At 64.2% G+C, this 20,281-nt stretch overlaps 4 protein-coding genes across 4 annotated transcripts in view; 1 reads left to right on the forward strand and 3 right to left on the reverse strand.

Moving 5' to 3' along the window:
- Nucleotides 1-4,528: 4,528 nt before the first annotated feature.
- Nucleotides 4,529-5,680, reverse strand: EMIHUDRAFT_239889 (hypothetical protein; the record flags this gene model as incomplete). Its single annotated transcript, XM_005775637.1, has 4 exons — nucleotides 4,529-4,643; nucleotides 4,968-5,200; nucleotides 5,372-5,422; nucleotides 5,498-5,680. 4 exons carry the CDS (start codon nucleotides 5,678-5,680, stop codon nucleotides 4,529-4,531), a joined length of 582 nt encoding a protein of 193 aa, XP_005775694.1.
- Nucleotides 5,681-7,090: 1,410 nt separating this feature from the next.
- EMIHUDRAFT_239891 (hypothetical protein) lies at nucleotides 7,091-7,447 on the reverse strand (the record flags this gene model as incomplete). Its single annotated transcript, XM_005775638.1, has 2 exons — nucleotides 7,091-7,285; nucleotides 7,403-7,447. 2 exons carry the CDS (start codon nucleotides 7,445-7,447, stop codon nucleotides 7,091-7,093), a joined length of 240 nt encoding a protein of 79 aa, XP_005775695.1.
- A 6,704-nt stretch (nucleotides 7,448-14,151) lies between these two features.
- EMIHUDRAFT_458081 (hypothetical protein) lies at nucleotides 14,152-15,705 on the reverse strand. Its single transcript, XM_005775639.1, has 4 exons — nucleotides 15,488-15,705; nucleotides 15,122-15,176; nucleotides 14,713-14,924; nucleotides 14,152-14,551 (listed from the first exon to the last, which is right to left on the reverse strand). The coding sequence occupies exons 1-4, from the start codon at nucleotides 15,695-15,697 to the stop codon at nucleotides 14,480-14,482; spliced, it is 549 nt and encodes a 182-aa protein (XP_005775696.1). The 5' UTR covers nucleotides 15,698-15,705; the 3' UTR covers nucleotides 14,152-14,479.
- A 1,255-nt stretch (nucleotides 15,706-16,960) lies between these two features.
- Nucleotides 16,961-20,281, forward strand: part of EMIHUDRAFT_458082 (hypothetical protein) — a gene marked incomplete at its 5' end in the record, with an annotated part of 4,199 nt that continues 878 nt past the window's right edge. The window contains 6 exons of the mRNA XM_005775640.1: nucleotides 16,961-17,094; nucleotides 17,227-17,386; nucleotides 17,860-17,907; nucleotides 18,187-18,264; nucleotides 19,189-19,372; nucleotides 19,420-20,148. Coding sequence (XP_005775697.1) covers nucleotides 16,961-17,094; nucleotides 17,227-17,386; nucleotides 17,860-17,907; nucleotides 18,187-18,264; nucleotides 19,189-19,372; nucleotides 19,420-19,553 — 738 coding nt within the window. The 3' untranslated portion in view covers nucleotides 19,554-20,148. The remainder of the gene's footprint in view (nucleotides 17,095-17,226; nucleotides 17,387-17,859; nucleotides 17,908-18,186; nucleotides 18,265-19,188; nucleotides 19,373-19,419; nucleotides 20,149-20,281) is intronic.

The raw sequence follows: 20,281 nt of genomic DNA on the forward strand, positions 1-20,281 counted from the left end.
ACGTTGCGTCGTTGGCCAGCCTCCTGCGCGGCGCGGCCTCTTCAGGCGCCTCCGTCAAGCCAACAGTCGACTGCGGGCTGGTATACTACGACCGCGACCGCGGCCTTTTCATGGAGCGCATCTTCGTCGACGGCTTCAGTTTCGTCGACCGTGCGTGCACTGCGGGCTGGGCTAATGAGACCCTCACGCCTGGCTCAGCGCTGACTGAGCTGGTGGAGCTCTCAACCCAGGAGGATGCTGGCGCCGCGTTTGAACACACCGGTGGCCTCCCCTCGGTGTTCCGACATAGCCGCAATGTCCTGCTCCACATAATACTCTGGCTTGTTAGGCATGCGGCACCTCTACATACTGCTCGGTTCGGACGGCTCCAACTACATCGGCGTCCAGGACATCCGGGCGACGCGCAAGTCCCTTTGGCAGGGCCGACGGTACGAGGAGTACTGCAACATCACCTCGTTCTTCGAGACGCTCTGCGAGCTGTTGGCCGGCGGCCACGAGGCCACCAATCGGCTGCGAGATGCTGGGCACACCGCGACAACGCCGGCGGAGGCCGCGTCGGCTCGCGAGGTCTTGGGCAGACCATCACCCGTAACTCTCTTCCCCACTACGTCTCACATGCATCCGCCTGGTGCCGCGCAGGCGCGCTACGACGTTGCTGGCAGCGGCGACTGCTCCACGCGGACTATGTCGCACCTGCGCGCCGCGCTGGGCGCCACCGGGCTGAGCCTGCGCTGGGTGCGCCTCGACCCGTTCAAGGTTGCAGCGCACCTGAGCAGCGAGTGCGCCCTTTCCGTCCCACTTCACCGCCCAAGACACTTCTCTCCACTCCCCAGTTTCCGCTCAGGCACAGCGTCCCCGACGGGCGCTTGCGCTCGCTCGAGTCGCTCGAGCTCTTCTGCCTCCTCTTGCTCAACTCGACGAAGCCGCTGGCTGCGGCCAACCTCAACATGCGGGTGTGGTATACGCCATTGCTGGCTGTGGCTTCGACTGCGCGAAGCCTTGCGTTTGGAGCCACCACATCTGCCGATAGGCACTCACAGTCCAAACACAGCTGCCGGTTCAGCTGCCAGCTGTGTGTGTAGGCCCCGTTGCGCGAGCCGCGCCCGTCGTTCGCGGCAAGTGCACCGCCTCCTCGGTGGTGCTCGAGGCGGCGCTGCGTCTCGATGGCGGGCCGTTGGTTTTTGCCAAGGCGGCCGCCAAGGAAGGGCTGCCTCTGGGCGCCCGGCTCAGCTGAGTGATTTGCACGTTCGGCCCAACGCCGATTTGGGCTGTGACGTTTGAATAGGCGCTCGCCGGGCTAGCCGGTCGCGGGTGGCGCAGCTACGCAAGATGCTCTGCGTGCAGGCGAAGCGATTCCTCTCGGCGCCAACTGCTGAACCGCCGGGGCCTGGGGCTTGGTGGTTCACATACCCCAATCGCGGCGCGGGGGAGAAGCGGCCGCCGCTGCCTGCTCGCACCGCGGACCAGGTCATCCCCTCGCCGACCCCTGTGACCGTCGGGGATATTTCATTAATTGATTTGGACGATAGGCGCACTCTTCATCAGGACGCAAATAAACCAAGGATGTAATGACATGGGCAAGTGTTATTACATAGGCATACTTGTACGCGTGCCCCCTCGTGCACGCGCTGCGCAGGCACGGCGAGGAGGAGCGAGAGAATTTACTGTTGTCCATACTGAGCGAGGCGGTGGCGAGTGGGCACTGGTCAAGCGAAGCGTGGATGCTCCTCGAGGACGGGGAGGGGGACAGATCCGCGGCAGCCCACGCCTTTTGGGGGTTGCTACGGAGGTGGTGCAACCTGGAGTCATGCCGAGTAGAGTTCTGTCGCGCAACGACACTAGAGCTCTAGAAGATACAGACTAGAAGAGGGGGGACGCCGCGGAGGCGAGACTAGGTCCAGCCCTGGGTGGCGCAGATCTGACGTTTTGTATCTGTAATAGATAAGATGAGAGTGAGGTAGAACCGGACCCAATCAAAGTCGGCGGGCGAGGGGGGGGGGACGACGTCGACGACGAAAAACGGCGGGCGCATTTGGGCACATGGCTGGGAGAACTCTGTGGTGGACCCGCTGGGCAAAAGGAGCTCGCAGACCGTTGCGTTGGGCCTCACGATGTCATCGAGCGGAGCGAGCGCGAGCGCGGCGGCCATGCAGCGGCACCAGGAGCAGCGGCGCGCTGACACGAGCGCGCTCGCCGATGCGGCGAGGGGGCAGAGGCAGATGCCCGAGCTGCCGCCGTACGTGCCAGATTCGACCTCGCGTTCATGTCTCAGATGCTGGGCGTTGGAGCCGTCCGGTCGGAAGCAGAAGACCCAGCCACTGGCGACGACGAGACGATCATGCAGGAGGCCGCCGTAGACATTGCCCTCCAGCTTTTGACGGATGGCGAGGGGCTGCAGGCGCTGCTTGCATCTGATGAACCGAGCGCAGAGAGGGTTGCACTGGAGGGCGCCGACAACGCGCTTGCAAACTCGCGTGCGACGGTTAATCGGCTTTACGAACTGGTCAGGGCGAGTGAGGGAGGAGCGGCGGTTCGCCGCATGGGCGAGGCGCGCCGAGCTGTGGCTGCACAATCGCTAAAGAAAATACGTCCGCGTTTATACCAGTTTTAGGTACCTTGTTGGCAAATCAAGACACAGAGCTCTCACAGATCACAGCGGGAGGAAAGCGGCGAGTCGCAATTCCAGGGGTCCTTGTGGCGGGCCACCCTGTCCAGAGAGGCATGGATGCCAATCTGGGGTCTTTCGACCGAGTCTATGAAGCCCTGGCCGCCTCCCGGTGATGGTTAAGGTTGTAGAACCACGCGACGGAGATGGTGCGGGGGTACGGGTGTTCCAGGGGGTCACGACACGCACCGACCCTTCACGCGCCAAAAGGCTGTGCCCGGAGAAGGCACAGTAATCCGGCACCGTGTTGGGCGCCCCATTCCGTTTAGGGCTAGGTCGGCCTCAGGGCCCCGTCCACTTCCCTCCCACTTGGCGCGTGATGATGAGGAGATGCCACCCAGGCCAGCCAGGGCAGGGGCGGGGCGAGGGCGGAGGGCGGGATGGGCGCCAAGCGGGAGGGAGCGAACAGAGTGGAATGCACAGATGGGGGATGGCAAAGGCGGAGGGCGGGAAAGGGGGAGGGTGGCGGGCGCTGTTGCTATTGCTTTGGCGGCGACAAGCGCCGTCTCTGCGGCGAGTGTCGCGGAGGAGCAAGGGCCGTTTGGCGGTGGTGCCAAAGAACGGCGCGGCGGCGGCGCAAGCGGCTCGTTCGGTCGCGCGTGACCCGAGGCTGCCGTCTTGGATGCAGCCTTCGCGTCTACCTGGACCGCCGGGCCCGCGCATTGCGCTTTGTGCTGCGGCGTTTGGCCTGCTGCTGCCGGGCCGCGGCTTCTTCGGCTCTGTCGCGGGGCTCCTGGCTGCGGAGCAGACCATCCCAAGAGCGCGTTTGCTGCCTCGAGCCAGCATGGCGGTCTTGGCGTGCTCCTGCTCGACGGTTACAGCAGTTTGCGCTCCCGCTTTGGTGTCGGTGGACGCATTTCTTTTTAAATTGTCAGAACAGATTGTCAGAACAGGCAAACTTGGACTCGAAGTTGAAAGTTGAAGTTTGTGTCAGAACGGGGACCAAGTTTGTGTCAGAACAGGGCCTACGCCTCAACGTGAGAGTGTCGTTGGTCGGACTGTGTGTCGCCTTCCCATCAATCAATCAATCGCCTTGGCGCTTGGGAGGACGTGCTGCGTGTGTTGAGTCCCTCCGTGGCTCGGAGGGAGACTTCAAGACAGGAAGAGGGAAGGAGCGGGGCAACTGGGAATGTCAGAGCCCCTGAGCTGTGAAGAGAGGGGAGGATTTTGCGCTGTCAGAACGTTGTCAGAACGTTGTCAGAACACTGTCAGAACGCTGTCAGAACGCTGTCAGAACGGCCAGGTCTCTGTCAGAACATCTGTGGGAGCTCCACAAACCAGGTTACCGCAATGCTGGACAGACTCTCATGCGCCTGTGCGCCAGACAGAAGCACGGCGTGCTCAACCAGGGAGGGGCGCGCGAATCACCCAGGCGCCCCGCCGATGCACCGATGCGCCCGCCGATGCTCACCCAAGCGCGCGCTGTAGCAGCGAATTTATTTTTTCCTGCCTCGGACGTCTCTGCGCTCGACTTTCACGCGCCATGCGGTGCCCGCCGTTTCGTCGGGCTGCAACCAGCTACAAGTCTTGCGTAGGAAGCCGAGTGCTAAGCTTGCTGGCGGAGCAAATCTCCCATCTACCAGATATTGATTGTTGGCGGGCGAGAGATGGGGGGAGAGAGACTTTCTTTCAGTTATTTAGCTCTTACATTCCCGGAGGAGGACTGCTTTGGGGTTTGCGATGAGAAGCGATCCGAAGACCGAACGTGGCATATGGGTGATCAGATCACTACCGCCGTAACGCAAGAGCACTGCGGCGGATCGGGCTCATGCTAGCATCCACCTCGCGGGCCTCTTTTGTTCATCACAACTCAAAAGTACAAGCCTTTTGAGTCATTCGCGTGTCACGCGTCGGTCACTTCCTTCACCCTCGGCTGCCGGCAACCTCGGTGGGCGTGGGGTCGGGCGCGGCGGGAGGGGGATGGAGGCCCGCCGCCGCGGCGCTGAGAAAGTCGAAGCTGCCGAGGAAGTCCGAGGCGCTGAACCCAGACGGCGCTGCTGCTGCTGGAGGTGGTGCTGCCGCCGCCGGTGGTGCTGCCGCCGCCGCCGGTACTGCCGCCGCCGCCGCCGTCGGCACGGGCCGCGCGCCGGCGCGCCGGAAGCGTATCGCATAGTCCTCCCTCGCGGCTTCCGCCTCCGGCTCGCCCCGATGAAACGGCTGCAGCTGGTACCCAGCTGGCTGGTACCCGTCCCATACGCCGCCCCATGTCGGCGGCGGCGGCAGCTGTGGCGGCGGCGGCGAGAGTGGCCGGGGACGCTTCTTTCCCTGAGCGGCGCGGCCCGTCGCGTTGCCCAGGCCGCACCGGTGCGCTTGCATCGCAATCTGAATGCCGTGCGTGCGCGCGCTCTCCGCCTCCCTGCCGACGCCGCCACCCGGCCGCCACCCCATACGCGCCAGCATGCGGAACCCGCGGTTCTCGGCAGTGAGCTCGGGCGCCGCGTTCGCAGCTGCTATCGCAGCCGCGGGCTGCAGCAGCGCCGCCCCGCTGGCCACTGACGGCGCTGCACGCTCCGACGGCGCGGCACGCTCCGCAGCCTCAGCGAGCCGCCGCGCCTTGGATTGCTTGTTGTTGGCCTTGGCTTGCTTGTTGTTTGCCTTGGCTTGCTTGTTGTTTGCCTTGGCTTGCTTGTTGTTTGCCTTGGCTTGCTTGCTTTTTGCGAGCCGCAGCGCCTTGGCCTGCTTCTTGGTCGGCTGGGCGCCGCCGACCACCGCCTCGATCGCCGAGTGCAGCTGCGCCTGCTGCTTGCGCGTCAGCCCCTGCGTACTCGCCTTTGCGGCCCGTTTGGCAGTGGGCAAGGAGAGGTGTGGCAGCCCGGCGCGCGTGGAAACCACCTGTCCATAGTGCATAGTCCACACCTGACCTTCTTGGTTCTTCTGGACGGAGCGGCCATTGTCCAGCTTCCACTGTGTCGAACTGCCGCCGCTCTCGCCCACAATGTTTGCAGCGTCTCCAGCACACATACCGCACTTGTCCACGCGCATCACGATGTGCCGTGCACTGCTGGAGGCGGCCATGATACACGATAGCCAGACTCCTGGCCTTCGCGAGCTCACGCGGGCCACCGAGCAGGAAGGACGGGGCGGCTCGCGGGGCGCAGAACGTAAAATTCTTTTTCAGGGACTTGGCTGTAAATTCTTTTTAAAGAAGGAGCAAGTGGTGTGTGTGACTAGTACTCACGAGCTAAGTGCCTCGCCGCCCTCGCGGGAGTCGCTTAGGCGGCGATGCCAGCCTGTCGCTCAACCAATGTCGCTCCTTCCACCCGTTCGCCGTTCCGCGCTGATTTCAGCAAGTGCTTCATTCGGCCTCCATCGGGCTGCGAGGAACCCGAGGTTGAAGTGAGTGTGCACGTGTTAAGAATATTGTGCGCGCGTCGTGCTGTGGCGCAGTCTCTCTCTTCATATTACAAAAATGCGTGTGAGCGCATTCAAAGCTTCCAGAAAACCACATCAGCAACCCCTTAGGCGGCGGCTCGCCCGAACACCTACTGGCACGGCCCCTGACCGGCGGACCACCCGCCATTGCGGCGCGGTTAGTAGACGCGCTTGACAGTGAACGCCATCATGCGCCAGATAGGCATGCATCAGAGCCGGCCCCAAGGGTCATCGTTTCCAGCACTGCCCCAGCCACCGTTTGAGCCCTGTCCAGCGGCGGCGTTTCCACCCCAGCCGCCGCCGTTTGCAACCGGCGCCGGTGCCGGTGACTCCCAGCCATCACCACCTTCAGCGGCACCCCATCCATCGCTGGACGAGCCTTGGCCGGAGTACGTGTCAGCAGCCTGATCACCGTAACCGCCAGCCTCATCCTGGCCCCAACCAGCGCCGCCGCCGCCGGTGGCCTGGCCCCAGCCGCCGCCGCCGGTATCATCCTGCCCCCAGCTGCCGCCGTCGCCGTCAGCGCTGCCACCGTTCGATCCCGTGCGGTACACGTTCCAGCCGCGCTTGTCCGTAAGGGTGAGCTCGCCGTGGAGCATCTCTCCAACCCCGCCGAGCATGCCTTCTGACGCTGGGCAGCACGCGCACACAGCCCCGTTTGGAGCAGTCGCGCCAAAGGCGAATGTCTCTCGTACCGAGAAGACCTCGCCACAGTCTCCGGTTCGCTGGTACGCCAGCACGAGTGCCTCGCACTCATTGCCCTGCATCGTGCCCATGAGCTTCGACTTCAGCGTCTTCGGGATCGGCGAAGGGCCTGGGCAGCCACCGAGGACCTGGATCCACTTGTCGTGGCCAATCTCGTAGGCGGTCATCGTCGAAGCGGCGATGAGGTGGAACATGGTCACGAATGAGGAGGGAAGACGGACCTCCTCAAGGCCGCCTCTGTGTTCAGCTGGCACAAAAAGAAAAACTCTGGAAAGTTGCACACACGGTTGTTTTTTTGCGTGCATAATGTCTCCACAACGTGCCCGCTACAACCTCGATCTCCCTCTCCTACACAGCTGCGCCCAGCAGCTCGTCGATCCGCGAAGGGACCTCGGCGAGCGAGCGAATCACGTCGCTCGCAGGCACGCCCCGCTCCGCCGCCGCGTGTGCCGCCTTTCCGTCCGGGTCAAAGAGGAGCGCGTGCATGCCGACCGCCCTGGCCGCAAGGTAGTCCTTCTCGAGGTCGTCCCCGACGTGCAGCACCTTGGCCAAAGTACAGGTTTCGATCCGGGCCACCGCAAATTTTGATCAGCAAATTTCGAGGGGCGGCCGCAAATTTTGAGGTAGATTTTGATTGTCAAAACGTGTCCGTCTTGGCACAGGATAGAGCATATAGGCGGCGAACACCCAGGTGCGCAGGGACATCGCGACTCTGCCCGCTCGCTCGACCCTTTTGCCGCGAGAGGGCGCCGGCCGCGTCTAAGAGGTGGCTGGCGCCCTGAGGCGGCAATTGGTGGCGTGGGGAGTTTTGCGGAGAACGCTACTGGCGGCGCGACAGGGCCTCTCTCCGCTGCGTGTGCCGCCCGTCAGCACGCGGGTGCGCAGACATCGCGACTCTGCCCGCTCGCTCCTAGGCTCGCTCGACCCTTTTGCCGCGAGAGGGCGCCGGCCGCGTGTGTAAGAGGTGGCTGGCGCCCTGAGGCGGCAATTGGTGGCGTGGGGAGTGCGGAACGCTACTGGCGGCGCGACAGGGCCTCTCTCCGCTGCGTGTGCCGCCCATCAGCACGCGGGTGCGCAGACATCGCGACTCTGCCCGCTCGCTCGACCCTTTTGCCGCGAGAGGGCGCCGGCCGCGTGTAAGAGGTGGCTGGCGGCCTGGCGCCCTGAGGCGGCATTTGGTGGGGTCAGCGTGCGGTGCTGAGTCTTACTCGTCCGGCTGGGGCCAGATCCCAGCGCAGAACTCTGCAACGCTGGCATACAAACACAAGAGGACTAACCCTAACCCTAACCCTAACCCGTACCCTAACCCTAACCCTCTAACCCTAATAACCCTAACCTAACCCACCCCCCAACTCCACACCTTAAATGTGAAAGATCTTGATGAAAATCAGGCCCGACTGCAAATTTCTTCAAAATTTTCGCAGGCGCTCCGCGCCTGTAGATTTTGAAATAAATTCGACAAAATTGGTACCTGGCCCAAGCAGCACCTGAGGTCAGGTGAGGTCCACGTCTCCACACACGCGAGGTGGTGGGGCAACCAAGGGCCGGGCTAGTCCCTCGCGACTCCACGTCTAGAAAGCCAGGAGATTTACGGCGTTCAAAGAACAAGGCTCGGTGCGCGTGGGTGAGCGGTGTGAGGGTGTGTACTGTGGGGTCTACTCGAACGTCTACGCAAGTGAGTGTAGAGGGGTGGTGTGGGGCGTGCAGCGTAGTGTTCATTAGCTCCGAGTAGAGGGGGCGTCCTGCAGTTAAGGGGAAACCCGGTACGCGGGGCTAACCCTCGGAGACCTGTGTTTACTTTATGGCCCTCTTCCTGCGAACGCGCACCCCCCCCTAGGGGTCAGGGCTCTCTAGCCCGTAGCCCGATCCCGATCATCCGGCCCGCTGGGTGCGCTTCTCAGCTCCCCGGCCCTGGATGTGAGGCTAATGACTGCACTCCAAGTGCTCCAAGTGCATCGTTCGTGCGGCAACAGTCGATGGTTTGCCGTGAAAACGGCATGAACGGCTCAAATCACCCCGAGAAACCCTTCGGGTCACTCCCTCATCGCAAACAAACCCTGTCAGCAGTCCTCCTCCGGGAATGTACGTAAGAGCCACATACGAATTCCCTATATTGTTTTTTCCAGGTGGGTAAAGAGGGAGATTCGCGCGAGCTGCGGGACCGGCGGGACGGCGGCGGGTGATTGCGATACTCGCTTAGTGTGGGTAAACGAAAGTACCGTATACGGTACTAGGGAGGGGGGGAAGTAATCTGAAACTGCAACGATGCATGCGTGCAGCACGAAACGGCTGCGATTCAGCGGTCGCGCCGCTGAGCGTTCAGGTCGAGCTCGGCGAGCTGAGCAAGATCATCCAGCGACGCGACAGCTGAATCGCAAGCGTTGAGGAACGCGAGACAGATCGCGTTCCGCGTTTCAGTTTCACGAAAAGTACCACCCTCCCTATAGAGAGAAAGCGGTTGAAAGCCGACAAGACGCCGGCGGCCGTCCACGACGAGCGAGCCAGTTGCCGGCTCGCACGGCAGCCTCTTCCTCTCGCCCAGCCTCAACTTCCATACAGTCAACATTTTGTCGCTGCGTGCTCGTGGTGAGCTGTGGCGGCGGTCGAAGTTCGCCCAGATTCGGTGACGAGCGCCAGACGATAGTACCGCCTCTGTTCGCCCTGTGCATGTCAGGCCAGGCTGCAGCAGGGCATCTACCATCGTGCTGCGCTGTTGCAGCCTGACTTTGCCCACTGTGCACAGTCGCCAGAGCACCACCACCGCCCGGCATCGTGTCACGGCGAGCTCCTTCTGCGCCCGCTCGCGAGGCTCTCGCAGGGTCTCTCGGAGGGCTATGCGCGGATCTACGAAGACGCGGACGACACAGGCGCGGCTCCCCTGCAAGTGTACGCCGAGAAGATGGAGGATGCCTTGAACGTTATAGGCAAGCGAGCGAGTGGGCGCAAAGTTGCGAGTGCGCTTAGCGAACTTTGTTTCATGTTGGACATGATCACGGCCATCTTTGTGACGATCAATCTCGAGGCCGAACGTCCTGTCAACGACGTCCCGTATGATGGCTTTCGTGAAGCAATGCGCGGGGTCGCCGGCGGGGGCAACGCGTCGACCTCTCTCTCTGGTGCACCACGGGCCGCAACGGCCTGCTACGGCTTTAGCAGCGTGCGCGAGGAGGCAGTGTGCCGGCACAGTCGAGCCGGAGCATCGGGTTCTTGATGCTTGTGGGGTCAAGTTTGACCTTATGCGGCCTAATATGCAACAATAAGGTTACTTCCCCCAGGATTGGTCTTCTCTGCATGCGGGAACACCCTCGGGCGGCCGGGTGGGGCTGCGGCTGGAGCTAGCATGGCTCGATAGAGCCGAGACCCCGTGTTGAGGCGGCGCTCCTGTGGGCGGCTGTGGAATCGGGAGATATTCGAGGCAGCCAGATCTCCCGATCTCATCCCAGTGATGGACGTCCGTACGTCCCTTCTTAGTGATTGTGTTTCGGACGGCCCTTCGTTGTGTTCTCCTCCGTCCGCCAGCGAGACTGGCTCAGTCGCTGGCGGCCACAGTTCTCTGTGAGAATGCTATGCTCTCACCCAGCCTTTTGAGATATGATCCCTCAAAGTCGATTTTTCGTTTACTGGTGACCATAGTACCGTTTGTCTTCTTCTTGCGTTTCTTCAAACGATCCCTTAAAGTCTCGACAATCACTAAGCTGCTTATGTGGCACCGCAGAGGCTCCCACGCTCCCTTGGGGATGCCTGAGGCCACCCCAACCACTCACTAAGCCGTACGTGGACGCGTCTACTTTTTTCGTTTACCCACACTAAGCGAGTAGAAAACCGCCGAAATTCCTACAATGTCTAGTCCGACGCCCCGAACGCGCAGCGTCGCCGCCGCGAGCTGCGCCGCGAGTCGCGTCTCGCAGCTGACGGCCGCGGCCGACGCGCTCACCTCCAACGAGGACTGCTGGCTGCTCGTCGGCGAGGCCATTTTGCGCACACACGACTTGCAGGTGTATGCGAGTTGGCGCCTTGCATCCAAGGCCTGTCTCGGCGCTTGGCAGCACAGCTTTGATGCGACGGCCCCGTGGCTGAGCATCTGGCCAGCAAACCTCGAACGCTACCTGTGGCAGGCCTCTGTGCCTCACTTCGACGGCGAGAGTGGCGGCGGACCCGGCTGCCACAGTTTTGACCATGGCGAGGGGATGGGACGAGAGTGGCGTCGCCTCGCCGATCGCTTCAACGAGAGGTTCGGTCGAGCTTGGAGACGTTTACTTGATTTCTTCTTGCACCAACACGCCATAGACTTTTACTTGATTTGCACCACGCGTGCCTCCCTCCTTGGATGTGACATTCAGGTGGAGCCACACCTCATCGTGCGAAGGGGCGCGCCCAATGAAGCGGAGACAGTGCTGCGACGAGCTCGCGTTCCAGCGGAAATCGACCCGAGTAGTCGCGGCGGTAAAGCGCGTCGCGTTGTGCTGTCTGATGAAGGGGGGTCGGTCGGGGGTCGTCTCGCCATCTCCCCCTCCACTAGATCGCGCAGCCTCAAGGCGCGCAACAGCACTCCCCACGTTCTCATAGGAGCAGAGCGCCTCGAGGACTATCATCCGTGGCACTTTGGCAGCGCCCAGAGCCACGACTAGGCTGCTGCCGTCTGCCACAGCGCGCCATCCTGGCTTGGCGTGCCCCCGGCCTTCGTTGCTTGTGACTGTATGCAGCATGAATCCAATGGCTTCTGCGGGCTTCAGCCCAGGGCACGTCTGATCCGAATAGCTGCAGGCGAGGCATTTCCACGCCAGATCACCCTTGACTGCTGATCGAGACGACTGCCAACGAAGCGGCGGCAGATGCGGAGGAACCCTCGGCTCAGGCATGCTGCCTGACGTCCATCTTGGCCTCAAGCTGCGTATCGTGCGAGCAAGCAGCGTGGCAAGAGCGGCATGTCCCCAGGGGGTCGGGTGCCAATGGCCGGGCATCGAGTGGTTGAAGAAAGGGTGTCCCTGAATGGGGTGCATGCCCCAGATGGAGCGCCCAACAACACAGCCAGTCGGCATGTAGTAGCTCGTCACGTCCCGGAACAAAGTCTCGCAACGACCTTGGTGCTCGCATACCGCGAGCACGATGACGAGTGGCGGGTGTCGCCGCTCGTGCTGCGACAGAAGCACGCGAAGCAGCCGCTCCATAGACTCCAACGCCGAAAGCCCAACTCCACCGGCGGTGGCAATGGGCGTCGATGAGAGAGCGTCGTTGAAATTGTACTCAATCACCACCACATCGAGTGAGCGCCATTGCGGCATCACCATCTCAAGACAAAGCGATGGCGTGCTCACACCGGTCGATGGTACCGCTCTATTTATGACTGTGGCGTTGAGCTCCCGTGCTAGAAGTGTGGAGTATCGCTCCGCAACGCGATTCTTCTTGAGTGTTGCGCCCCAGCTGATGGAACCGCCCAGCACACCGATCTTCAGCCGCCAGTCGAGAGAGGGTCCAGCCGGCGGCAGGACGAGTGACGGCCACCGCTGTGATGGCGGCGGTGGGGGCGGCGACGATGCTGGCGCCATAAACATATCCGCAGACCTTCTGAACAAGTCGCGGCGTTATTCTTCTTTGCGCCCTTGTCGTGCCAGTGTGCTGTGAGAGAGGCTTGTATTTTAAGAATTCTTCTACGGAACTTCTTCGATGTGAGTCGATGTGGGGCTGATGACTGCACTCCAACGCCACGGCTTTTCCTGCCAAATCAGCGCGATCTCGGCCGCCGTTCTCCGCTCGCGCTGGCCGCCCATGGCCGCAGACTGAAGAACGGCCACGAGGGGTGTGTGATGTGCGGTGCGGGGTGTGAGGGGGCAACGTCTTTGTGTGTGTGCGCGCGCCGCCGCCGCTTGTGATCTGAACTGAGAGGGGGGGGGGGGGCGGCCTTGAGAGCTTACGGGGGGTCTCCCCGCGCCAGAGGCTCTGCCTCTCCTCTCGGGATTGAACTGAGGGATGGGGGCGGGGATCCTCCCTCTTCCCGCCATCGATGCCGGGGCTCAACCAATCCGGAGAGGTCCTTACCATTCCTCCATACATCCTCCCGGCTTCATCGGCGGGCGTCTGGGAGTGTGTCGTCAACTGACCGGTGGTCTTTCAGTGTGGTGGGGTGGGTTTCGTGACCGTTCATCGTCGATGCCGCCTGACTTGTACCTGTTCCCCGCTGGCGCGACCCCGCGCCGGCCAGCGGAGCCATTGCCCGCTCAGTCACCACCCCGGCCGGCGCGACGCGATCCGATCGGCGCCGCCACCGACGGAGCCGCCGGCACGGAGTGGATTCTCCGTCGTTGCCGGTCGGGGTGCTGGTCGGGACATGGGCGGCGCGACCACTGCACCGCTTCAATGGCCAGAGACCAGGTCAGTGCAGGTGGTCACACCGCCCCGCCCTGCGTCGCCCGCCGCCGCGCCGCGCCGCCGGTCTTGCAGTGTGGTGGCGTGGGGTGTCGTGACCAATACTACGGAATACGTGTGTGTGTGTGTAGCAGCAGCAGCAGCAGCAGCAGAGGAGCTCCAGCGCCGCCGCGCCGCCGCCGCCGCCCGCGCGCCGCCGCCCGCCCGTGCGCTGCTGCAGCTCCCTCTGCCGCCGCCGCCCGCCTCCGCAGCGCCCTCGAGCCCGCGGATAAAAGCAGTCATATATCATGAGCTGCCTCTCCAGAGCGCACAAGACTGCATGGCTCTTGTGGCACGGTGGAGCACCGTTCGGACCGGCGCTGTTATGGGTCGCCGGTTCGAATCCCGCTCGTCGCATCCTTCGCGGAGCGACGCGGAGCGCGCGCACGCGTGCGCGGATGCGCCAATGCTCCAACAGCCGCCAGCCGCCAGCCGCCAGCCGCCAGCCGCCAGCCGCCAGCCGCCAGCCGCCAGCCGCCAGCCGCCGCGCCCGCGGCGCGCGCGCACGCTGTTTTGCCCCTCGACACGTGCCTCCGCCTCGCCACCCGATCGAGGATCGTCCGCCCTCCGCTCACCGCCGCCGCTCCCGGTGACGGCAGCGCCGGCTGTGGGGCTCTGAAATGTGAAGAGTGTCACCGGCGGGCCCGTAGGACGGTGCTCGGTGGCGACCCAGCACTGTCGGTGTTGTATAGTTATCGAGAGCCGTAACACTGCGCGCCGGGGGGTATGCCTAGAGCCGTAACTTTGGTGCTTTGTGTGGGTCGCGTTCCCTTGGTAGCTGTGTGGCTGAAGCCCTCGTGCCGCTGGCTTGCCCCTTCCAGCGGCTGGCCCCTCGAGAATGTGTCGCCGTTCGTCTGGGCACGCTATCCTGTGCAGTCACAGGGCAAGTGGGGGCGGGGTGGACAGGAGGACAGCCCAGGAGCGTGCCCTGGGATCTCTCTGTGCCCAGTCCGGGGGTGCGTCGAACCTTCCATCACCCTGGAACGTCCGGGTGTTGGAAGTAAAGATATTTATTTATTTATTGTATAGAGCCGTAACGAACGACACGCACACCACAGGGAAACACTGAAACACATGTCCAAAGCGCGCGCGACTCGCCCCCGCCGCTAAAGCTCAGACAGCAGAGCGGGGGGGCACTACTCGTCCTATCAGGCGGAAGACGGGCCGGGCGTGCGCTGAGTGGCGCGCTAAGGACACGGCACAGAGCACCCCGGGCCCCGCCGCGACGCGGGGGCGACCCCGCGCAGCGCAGCGAGGGGCGCGGCGCTTGGGACAATGCTGCTCGGTCTACTGCGGCATGCACGACGAGGGGGGACGGGAAGAGAGGGGGGGCGTTTAGGCCGTCTCGGACTTGGCCTTGAGGTCGGTGAGCTTGTCAGAGACGGAGGACTTGACCTCGTCCACCTTCAGTACGGGCGGGGAGCTCGGGGTTGGAAACCACACGGGTGTGTGCTCGGCGTCGAAGAGAGGCGAGGCGAGGCGAGGAGAGGTGAGGCGAGGAGAGGTGAGGCGAGGAGAGGTGAGGAGAGGAGAGGAGAGGCGAGGAGAGGAGACTTGCGGGGTCTCACCTTGGCGGTGGCCTTGTCGATCGCCTGCGAGATCTTGAGCTGGTCGTCGATCTTGGCGGTGATGCCGTAGTTCTTGTCGAGGTTGGCAGCGGCGGTGGAGGCGGTGTCGAGCGCGGTCTTCGCCTTGGGCACGAGGTCGTACTGCTCGTTGAGCTCCAGCGTTTTGGAGTAGGCCTTGGCCGCGACGGTGCCCGTCGACTTGCTGATCTCGCCTGGCCGCGGGGAAGGTGGAGGCAGGCGGAGTTGGTGGAGGCAGGCCGAGCCGGGGGGAGAGGCCGAACGCGGGGGAGACGCCGGAGGGGGCGATGGCGGACGCGGGGAGGGGCCCCGAGGGACGAGGGGAGGGGCGGGGTGGCGAGGGACGAGGGCAGCCAGCGGCCAGCGAGAAGGAGGGAGGAGGGCGGCCCACCGAATTTGTTCGACAGAGTCGCACCGTAGGCGAGAGCGACGGCGAGCAGCACGCCCTACGGAGGCGAGGCGACGGTGGGTATGGGCGACCGGGGCGGGGGTCACGGGCGGCTGGCGGCGCGGTGGCGGCGGTGGCGGCGGTGGCGGCGGCGGCGGTGGCGGCGGCGGCGGTGGCGGCGGCGGCGGTGGCGGCGGCGATAGGATTTGTGGTCCCAAATGCCACAGCATGACGAGGGCGTGGCGTGGGCGTGGGCGTGGTGCGGCGCGGTGCGGATGGATCGGAGCCAGAGCCGTCGTTGCGAGCAGCGCGCCGGCGGTGCGGCGGACGCGTGGCGGCGTGGGGAAGTGTCTCGGAAGCGTCCCGCACCGTCGAGAGCTCGTGGAAGAGGTAGACGCCGATGATGCCGCCGGCGGCCGCAGCGCCGATGACAATCGACTTCCCCTCAGGCTCCGCCATCATCGGCGCGGGCGCGACGCGCGACACCGCGAGCCGCGACTGCATCGCAGGTGCAGGCAGCGGCGCGACGAGCGCAGACGCGGCGGCGAGAAAGCCGAGGAGCAGCACGAGGCGAGCCATGTGGACCTGTTTGGCAGGGGCAGGGGCGGTCGGCCGGACCGATCACGCGGGCGGACAGCGCGCGCGGCGCGGCGTCGGCGGAGCAGAGAGGCACAGGCGCGGCACAGCGAGCTCAGCGCGGCCCGCAGACGCCGCCAGCGCGCCGGCGTGTCTGCGAGCCGCCCCGAGCGAGCTAGCCGCAGCCGAACGGTACGGCTGTGTCGCCAGGCTGATTGTGCGGCGACGCAGCTGGGGGCGTGTTGCGCGGGGAAGCTCTTGAAGGTGGATTCCAGCAGACCTCTATGTAGCACCTCGATGGGTAGAATCGGGCACTTCAATCGGGAGAAGAAAACGCGGCGCGCCGCGGGCTTTGTGCCGACGGGACGCGGCTCGAAGGGTGTGGCTCCGCAGCGCGGCTGGCACTCGTCGCAGAGGCCTCACCTTCGAAAAGTCGGGCATGGCTCCACCCGCAACTTGCTCGCTAACACGCGCGCACCGCCGAGCCTGCGGCGGGCGCGCTGCGGCCGCACGTCTAACTTCGTCATAGTGCCACGACGTGCGGCCTAGATTTAGCCCACGCGCCTCTGCTCGCAAACACTCACCCATTGAATTGTCACTGCCCGTGAGTGCGAGATTAGGGCTAGCCGCAGGCAGCTAGCCCGTGAGGAGAGCGTCCATAGACACCTCACTTAGACCCCACACACGGTCTCGTCCGTGCCTCGCCGGCCGGAGAGATTGCTGGAGGTAGAGCAAGCCTGCTCTAGCCTCGCATGTCACTTCCTGTCGTCTGTTGTTTGAGTTGTGCCCTTGTTTGTGCCCTTGGCACCGTGGAGTGTCGTTCTCTTCTGCCTCGTCCTGTGACGCCGCCGCCTGCCGGTCCCTTGTTCTCGCGGCTTCTTTCGCCTTTCGGCGCAACTCCGTCCTCCTCGCGGCGTATCCTGGGACCTCGTGGCCCCTCGAGTCTATTGAGCTCCCCTCGCGCAAGGACCACATTTCTGACTCCCACTCCGATCATTTGCCTACAGGTCATGTTGTTGCTCAGGTCCACTCTCTCTTCGAACACTCGTGCCTCTACGGACGGATGATGCCGGCGCTGGGGTCCCCTTCGGATGCATCGTGACATCGGGATATGGCGGAAAGAAAGAAAGAAAACAGACGGTGATATGGCGGGATACCGGGAGGAACAACCACAGAATTCTTTTAGCAGTGCCGGAGCACTTGGAGCACTTGCCGGGCGATCGGCTTCTGCGGCGGTTCAGGCCCCCTGGAGCTGAGGCCCAGAAAATGAGCCAGCCCGGAAAGGTTGACCTCTCGATGTTCGAGGGCCCACCTCCCGCTGCGCCGCGCTACCGGAGCGCGCAGCCTGCAGTGCAGCAGAACCCGTTCGCGCCGGCGCAGCCCGCGGCGCAGCCAAACCCGTTTACTCAGCCAGCAGCCGCGGCGGACCCGTTCTCCCCGCCGCCGGCGCCGGCGCCGGCCGACCCGTTCTCCCCGCCGCCGGCCGCGCCCGATCCCTTCTCCCCGCCCCCCAACGGATTTCGGGGCGCGAGCGCGGCGCCGATTGCGGACAACCCGTTTGCGCCGGCCGCGCCAGCCGCGCCGGTGGACAACCCGTTCTTCGGCGGGCCGTCCGACGACGCGGCCGGCGGCAGCGACAGCCTGCTCGGCGCGCTCGACCCCGACGCGGCGCAGCCAGAGGAGTCGCTCACAGTGGGCGAGATTGAGGCACCGAGATTACCCGAGATTACCCGAGATTACCCGAGATTACCCGAGAGTCGCTCACAGTGGGCGAGATTGAGGCGCGCCTGCCGGCTGCCTGCTCTCTCTGTCGTCTCTCCCCCCACTCTCTTCTCTGTCTCCCCCTCACTCGCCCGCCGCCGCCTGGCTCCGACCCGCCGCCGCTCCTCGCCGCCTCTGTCATGGCCCCCGCCCCCGCCCCCCCCCCCGCTGCCGTTCCGATCCCCTTCTCACAACCACAGCCCTCTCTCTCTCTGCTGCCTCCCTCCTCCCCGCCACCTCCCTCCTCCCCACCGCCCTCCCTCCTCCCCACCGCCCTCCCTCCTCCCCACCGCCCTCCCTCTTAGACACAACGAGGCACCGGGGCACCACCCCAAGCGTACACGCTGCATCAACGCCGTCCAGCTGCGTGACGCGCCACCCCTCCTCCCCCTGCTCCGCCGCAGACGCAGATCGCGCCCGGGGAGAAGGAGGAGGACGAGGACAAGACGCTCGTGCTGTCTCGGCAGGAGACCTCTCCCCCACACCGCACGCACGCACACGCACACACGCACACACACACACACACACACACACACACACACACACACACACACACACACACACACACACACACACCACCACCACCACCCACGCGCACTGGGCCTTGCACTTGTAATGCCGTGGGGCTCCTGTCGTCTAGACGTGGAGTCGCGAGGGCCTGGCCCTTGCCCCACCACCTCGCATGTACCTGACCTCATGGAGAAGAAGCACCTGACCTCACCTTACCTTAGGACACCTTCCACTACCTCGCGCAGCTGGGCGAGGGCAGCCGCGACGAGAAGCTGGCGGCGGCGCGCGCGCTCTTCATCGTGACGGAGCTGATGGAGCGAGATCCGCGCGAGATCACCCCGAGATTGTCCGAGATCAGGCGCGCGCGCTCAAGTTCCTCGCCTTCAACGCGACGCCAGAGGTAGCAGCAGCAGCAGCAGCAGTGGTAGTAGCAGTAGTGGGAGTAGGAGTAGGAGTAGGAGTAGGAGTAGGAGGAGGAGGAGTAGAAAAAGTAGCAGCAGCAGCAGCAGCAGCAGCAGCAGCAGCAGCAGCAGCAGCAGCAGCAGCAGCAGTAGTGGTAGTAGCAGTAGTAGTAGTAGTAGGAGGAGGAGGAGGAGGAGTAGGAGTAGGAGTAGGAGTAGTAGAAAAAGTAGCAGCAGCAGCAGCAGCAGCAGTAGTAGTAGTGGTAGCAGTAGTAGTAGTAGTAGTAGCAGTAGTAGCAGCAGCAGCAGCAGCAGCAGCAGCAGCAGCAGCAGCAGCAGTAGTGGTAGTAGGCTTCCCGGCTCGGGCAAGGGCCAAGGCCAGGCTGTTCACAGCAACGGACTGTGAATAGTACAAGAGCGGACTCATCGAGGCGGGCCTCTTTCGGATGCTGCTGCAGGCGCGACTCCCCCTCTCTCCCTCCCTCTCTCTCTCCCTCTCTCCCTCTCTCCCTCTCTCCCTCTCCCTCTCCCTCTCCCTCTCCCCATCTCTCCCCACCTCGCCCACACCTCGCCCACCTCTCCCCACACCTCCCCACACCTCCCCACACCTCCCCACACCTCGCCCACCTCTCCCCACACCTCCCCACACCTCCCCCACACCTCCCCCACACCTCCCCACACCTCCCCACACCTCCCGCATGCCGCTTCAGATTATGGACGATAGCGGCACCGCCGCCGAGCACGCCGCGTCCTGCATGCACGAGATTAGCCGAGATTACCCGAGATCACCCGAGATCACCCGAGATCACCCGAGATCACCAGGCGCGGGACATCATCAACCTCGGCATCAAAAAGCTGCAAAAGAGGCTCGCCAAGGGCGGCGGCGGCGGCAAGGTGCCGACCTCTTCGCTCAAGCGGCTCTCGCTCTCGCGCGGCACCTCGCGCAAGTTCGACAGCAGCAGCTACAACACCGGCGCCCCCGACGCGGCCGCGGGCGAGAGAGGCCGTGCGCAGCCGCCCGTTCTGAGCCGCGCGGCGTGCGCCGTTTCTCAGGCTCCTCGACCCACAGCGACGGCGCGAACCCGCCCTCGTACGGCGGCGGAGCGTTTGGCGGCGGAGGTGCGGAAGAGGTTTCGCCCGCGCCACACTTCCAGAAGCGAAAAAGCGGGCTGTTTCGGAAGCGCTGAGTCCGCCGCCGCGCCGCGTCCCGTCCTGCTCCGTTCAGATTCCAGTGCTGAGCCGCTGCGGCGGCTACCAGGCCGTTTGCGTGGCACTCGTACCGGCGAGGAGGGGCGCGCAGCACGCGCGTTTGGGGTTCGCCGCGGCGGCGAGGGCGGCAGTAGGGCCACTCCCCTATCGCCGTGCTGTCGCGCGGTGGCCCCTTCTTGTGACGCACGGCGATGGGCCAGTGCAAGCGGCGGCGGCGGGCGGCGCGCCGCCCAGCGCCGCGCCGCGCCCCTACATTGAGTTGCATATGCTGCGCCGCCAGCCCGATGAGTACGCTCTGTGACAGATCTTGCGGAGGACGTGGGGAGGGAGAGGGGGGGGTGGGGGGGGGGGCGTCCGTTTCTGTGCGCCAGTGGAGTTCGGCCAGTTCCGCGTTGTGAGGTGGAAGTGGACGACCGCGTCTCGGTGCGAGTAGTACATATCCCACAACATGTGCACTCTGTTCACTCTGGCGGCGCCAGAGCAACGAGCGCGAGAGCCGAAACCAGGCCAAGGGCGTGTGTTCGGCCCCGTGGGTGGGAAGAGCTCAGAGAAAGTGTGTTGTTTCGACACACCGGGAGAACCGAACAACATTCGGGATTTAGCCCCATGGGGGGGGTCCCCCGGATTGGTGGTTTTCCCCGCCGGGGCCCTTTATTTTATTTCCCCCGAATTGATTTCCCACGGAAAAAACAAAACGGAATTTTTA

Source organism: Emiliania huxleyi, assembly GCF_000372725.1.
Source record: "Emiliania huxleyi CCMP1516 unplaced genomic scaffold EMIHUscaffold_298, whole genome shotgun sequence".
NCBI classification, from domain to species: Eukaryota; Haptophyta; order Isochrysidales; family Noelaerhabdaceae; genus Emiliania; species Emiliania huxleyi.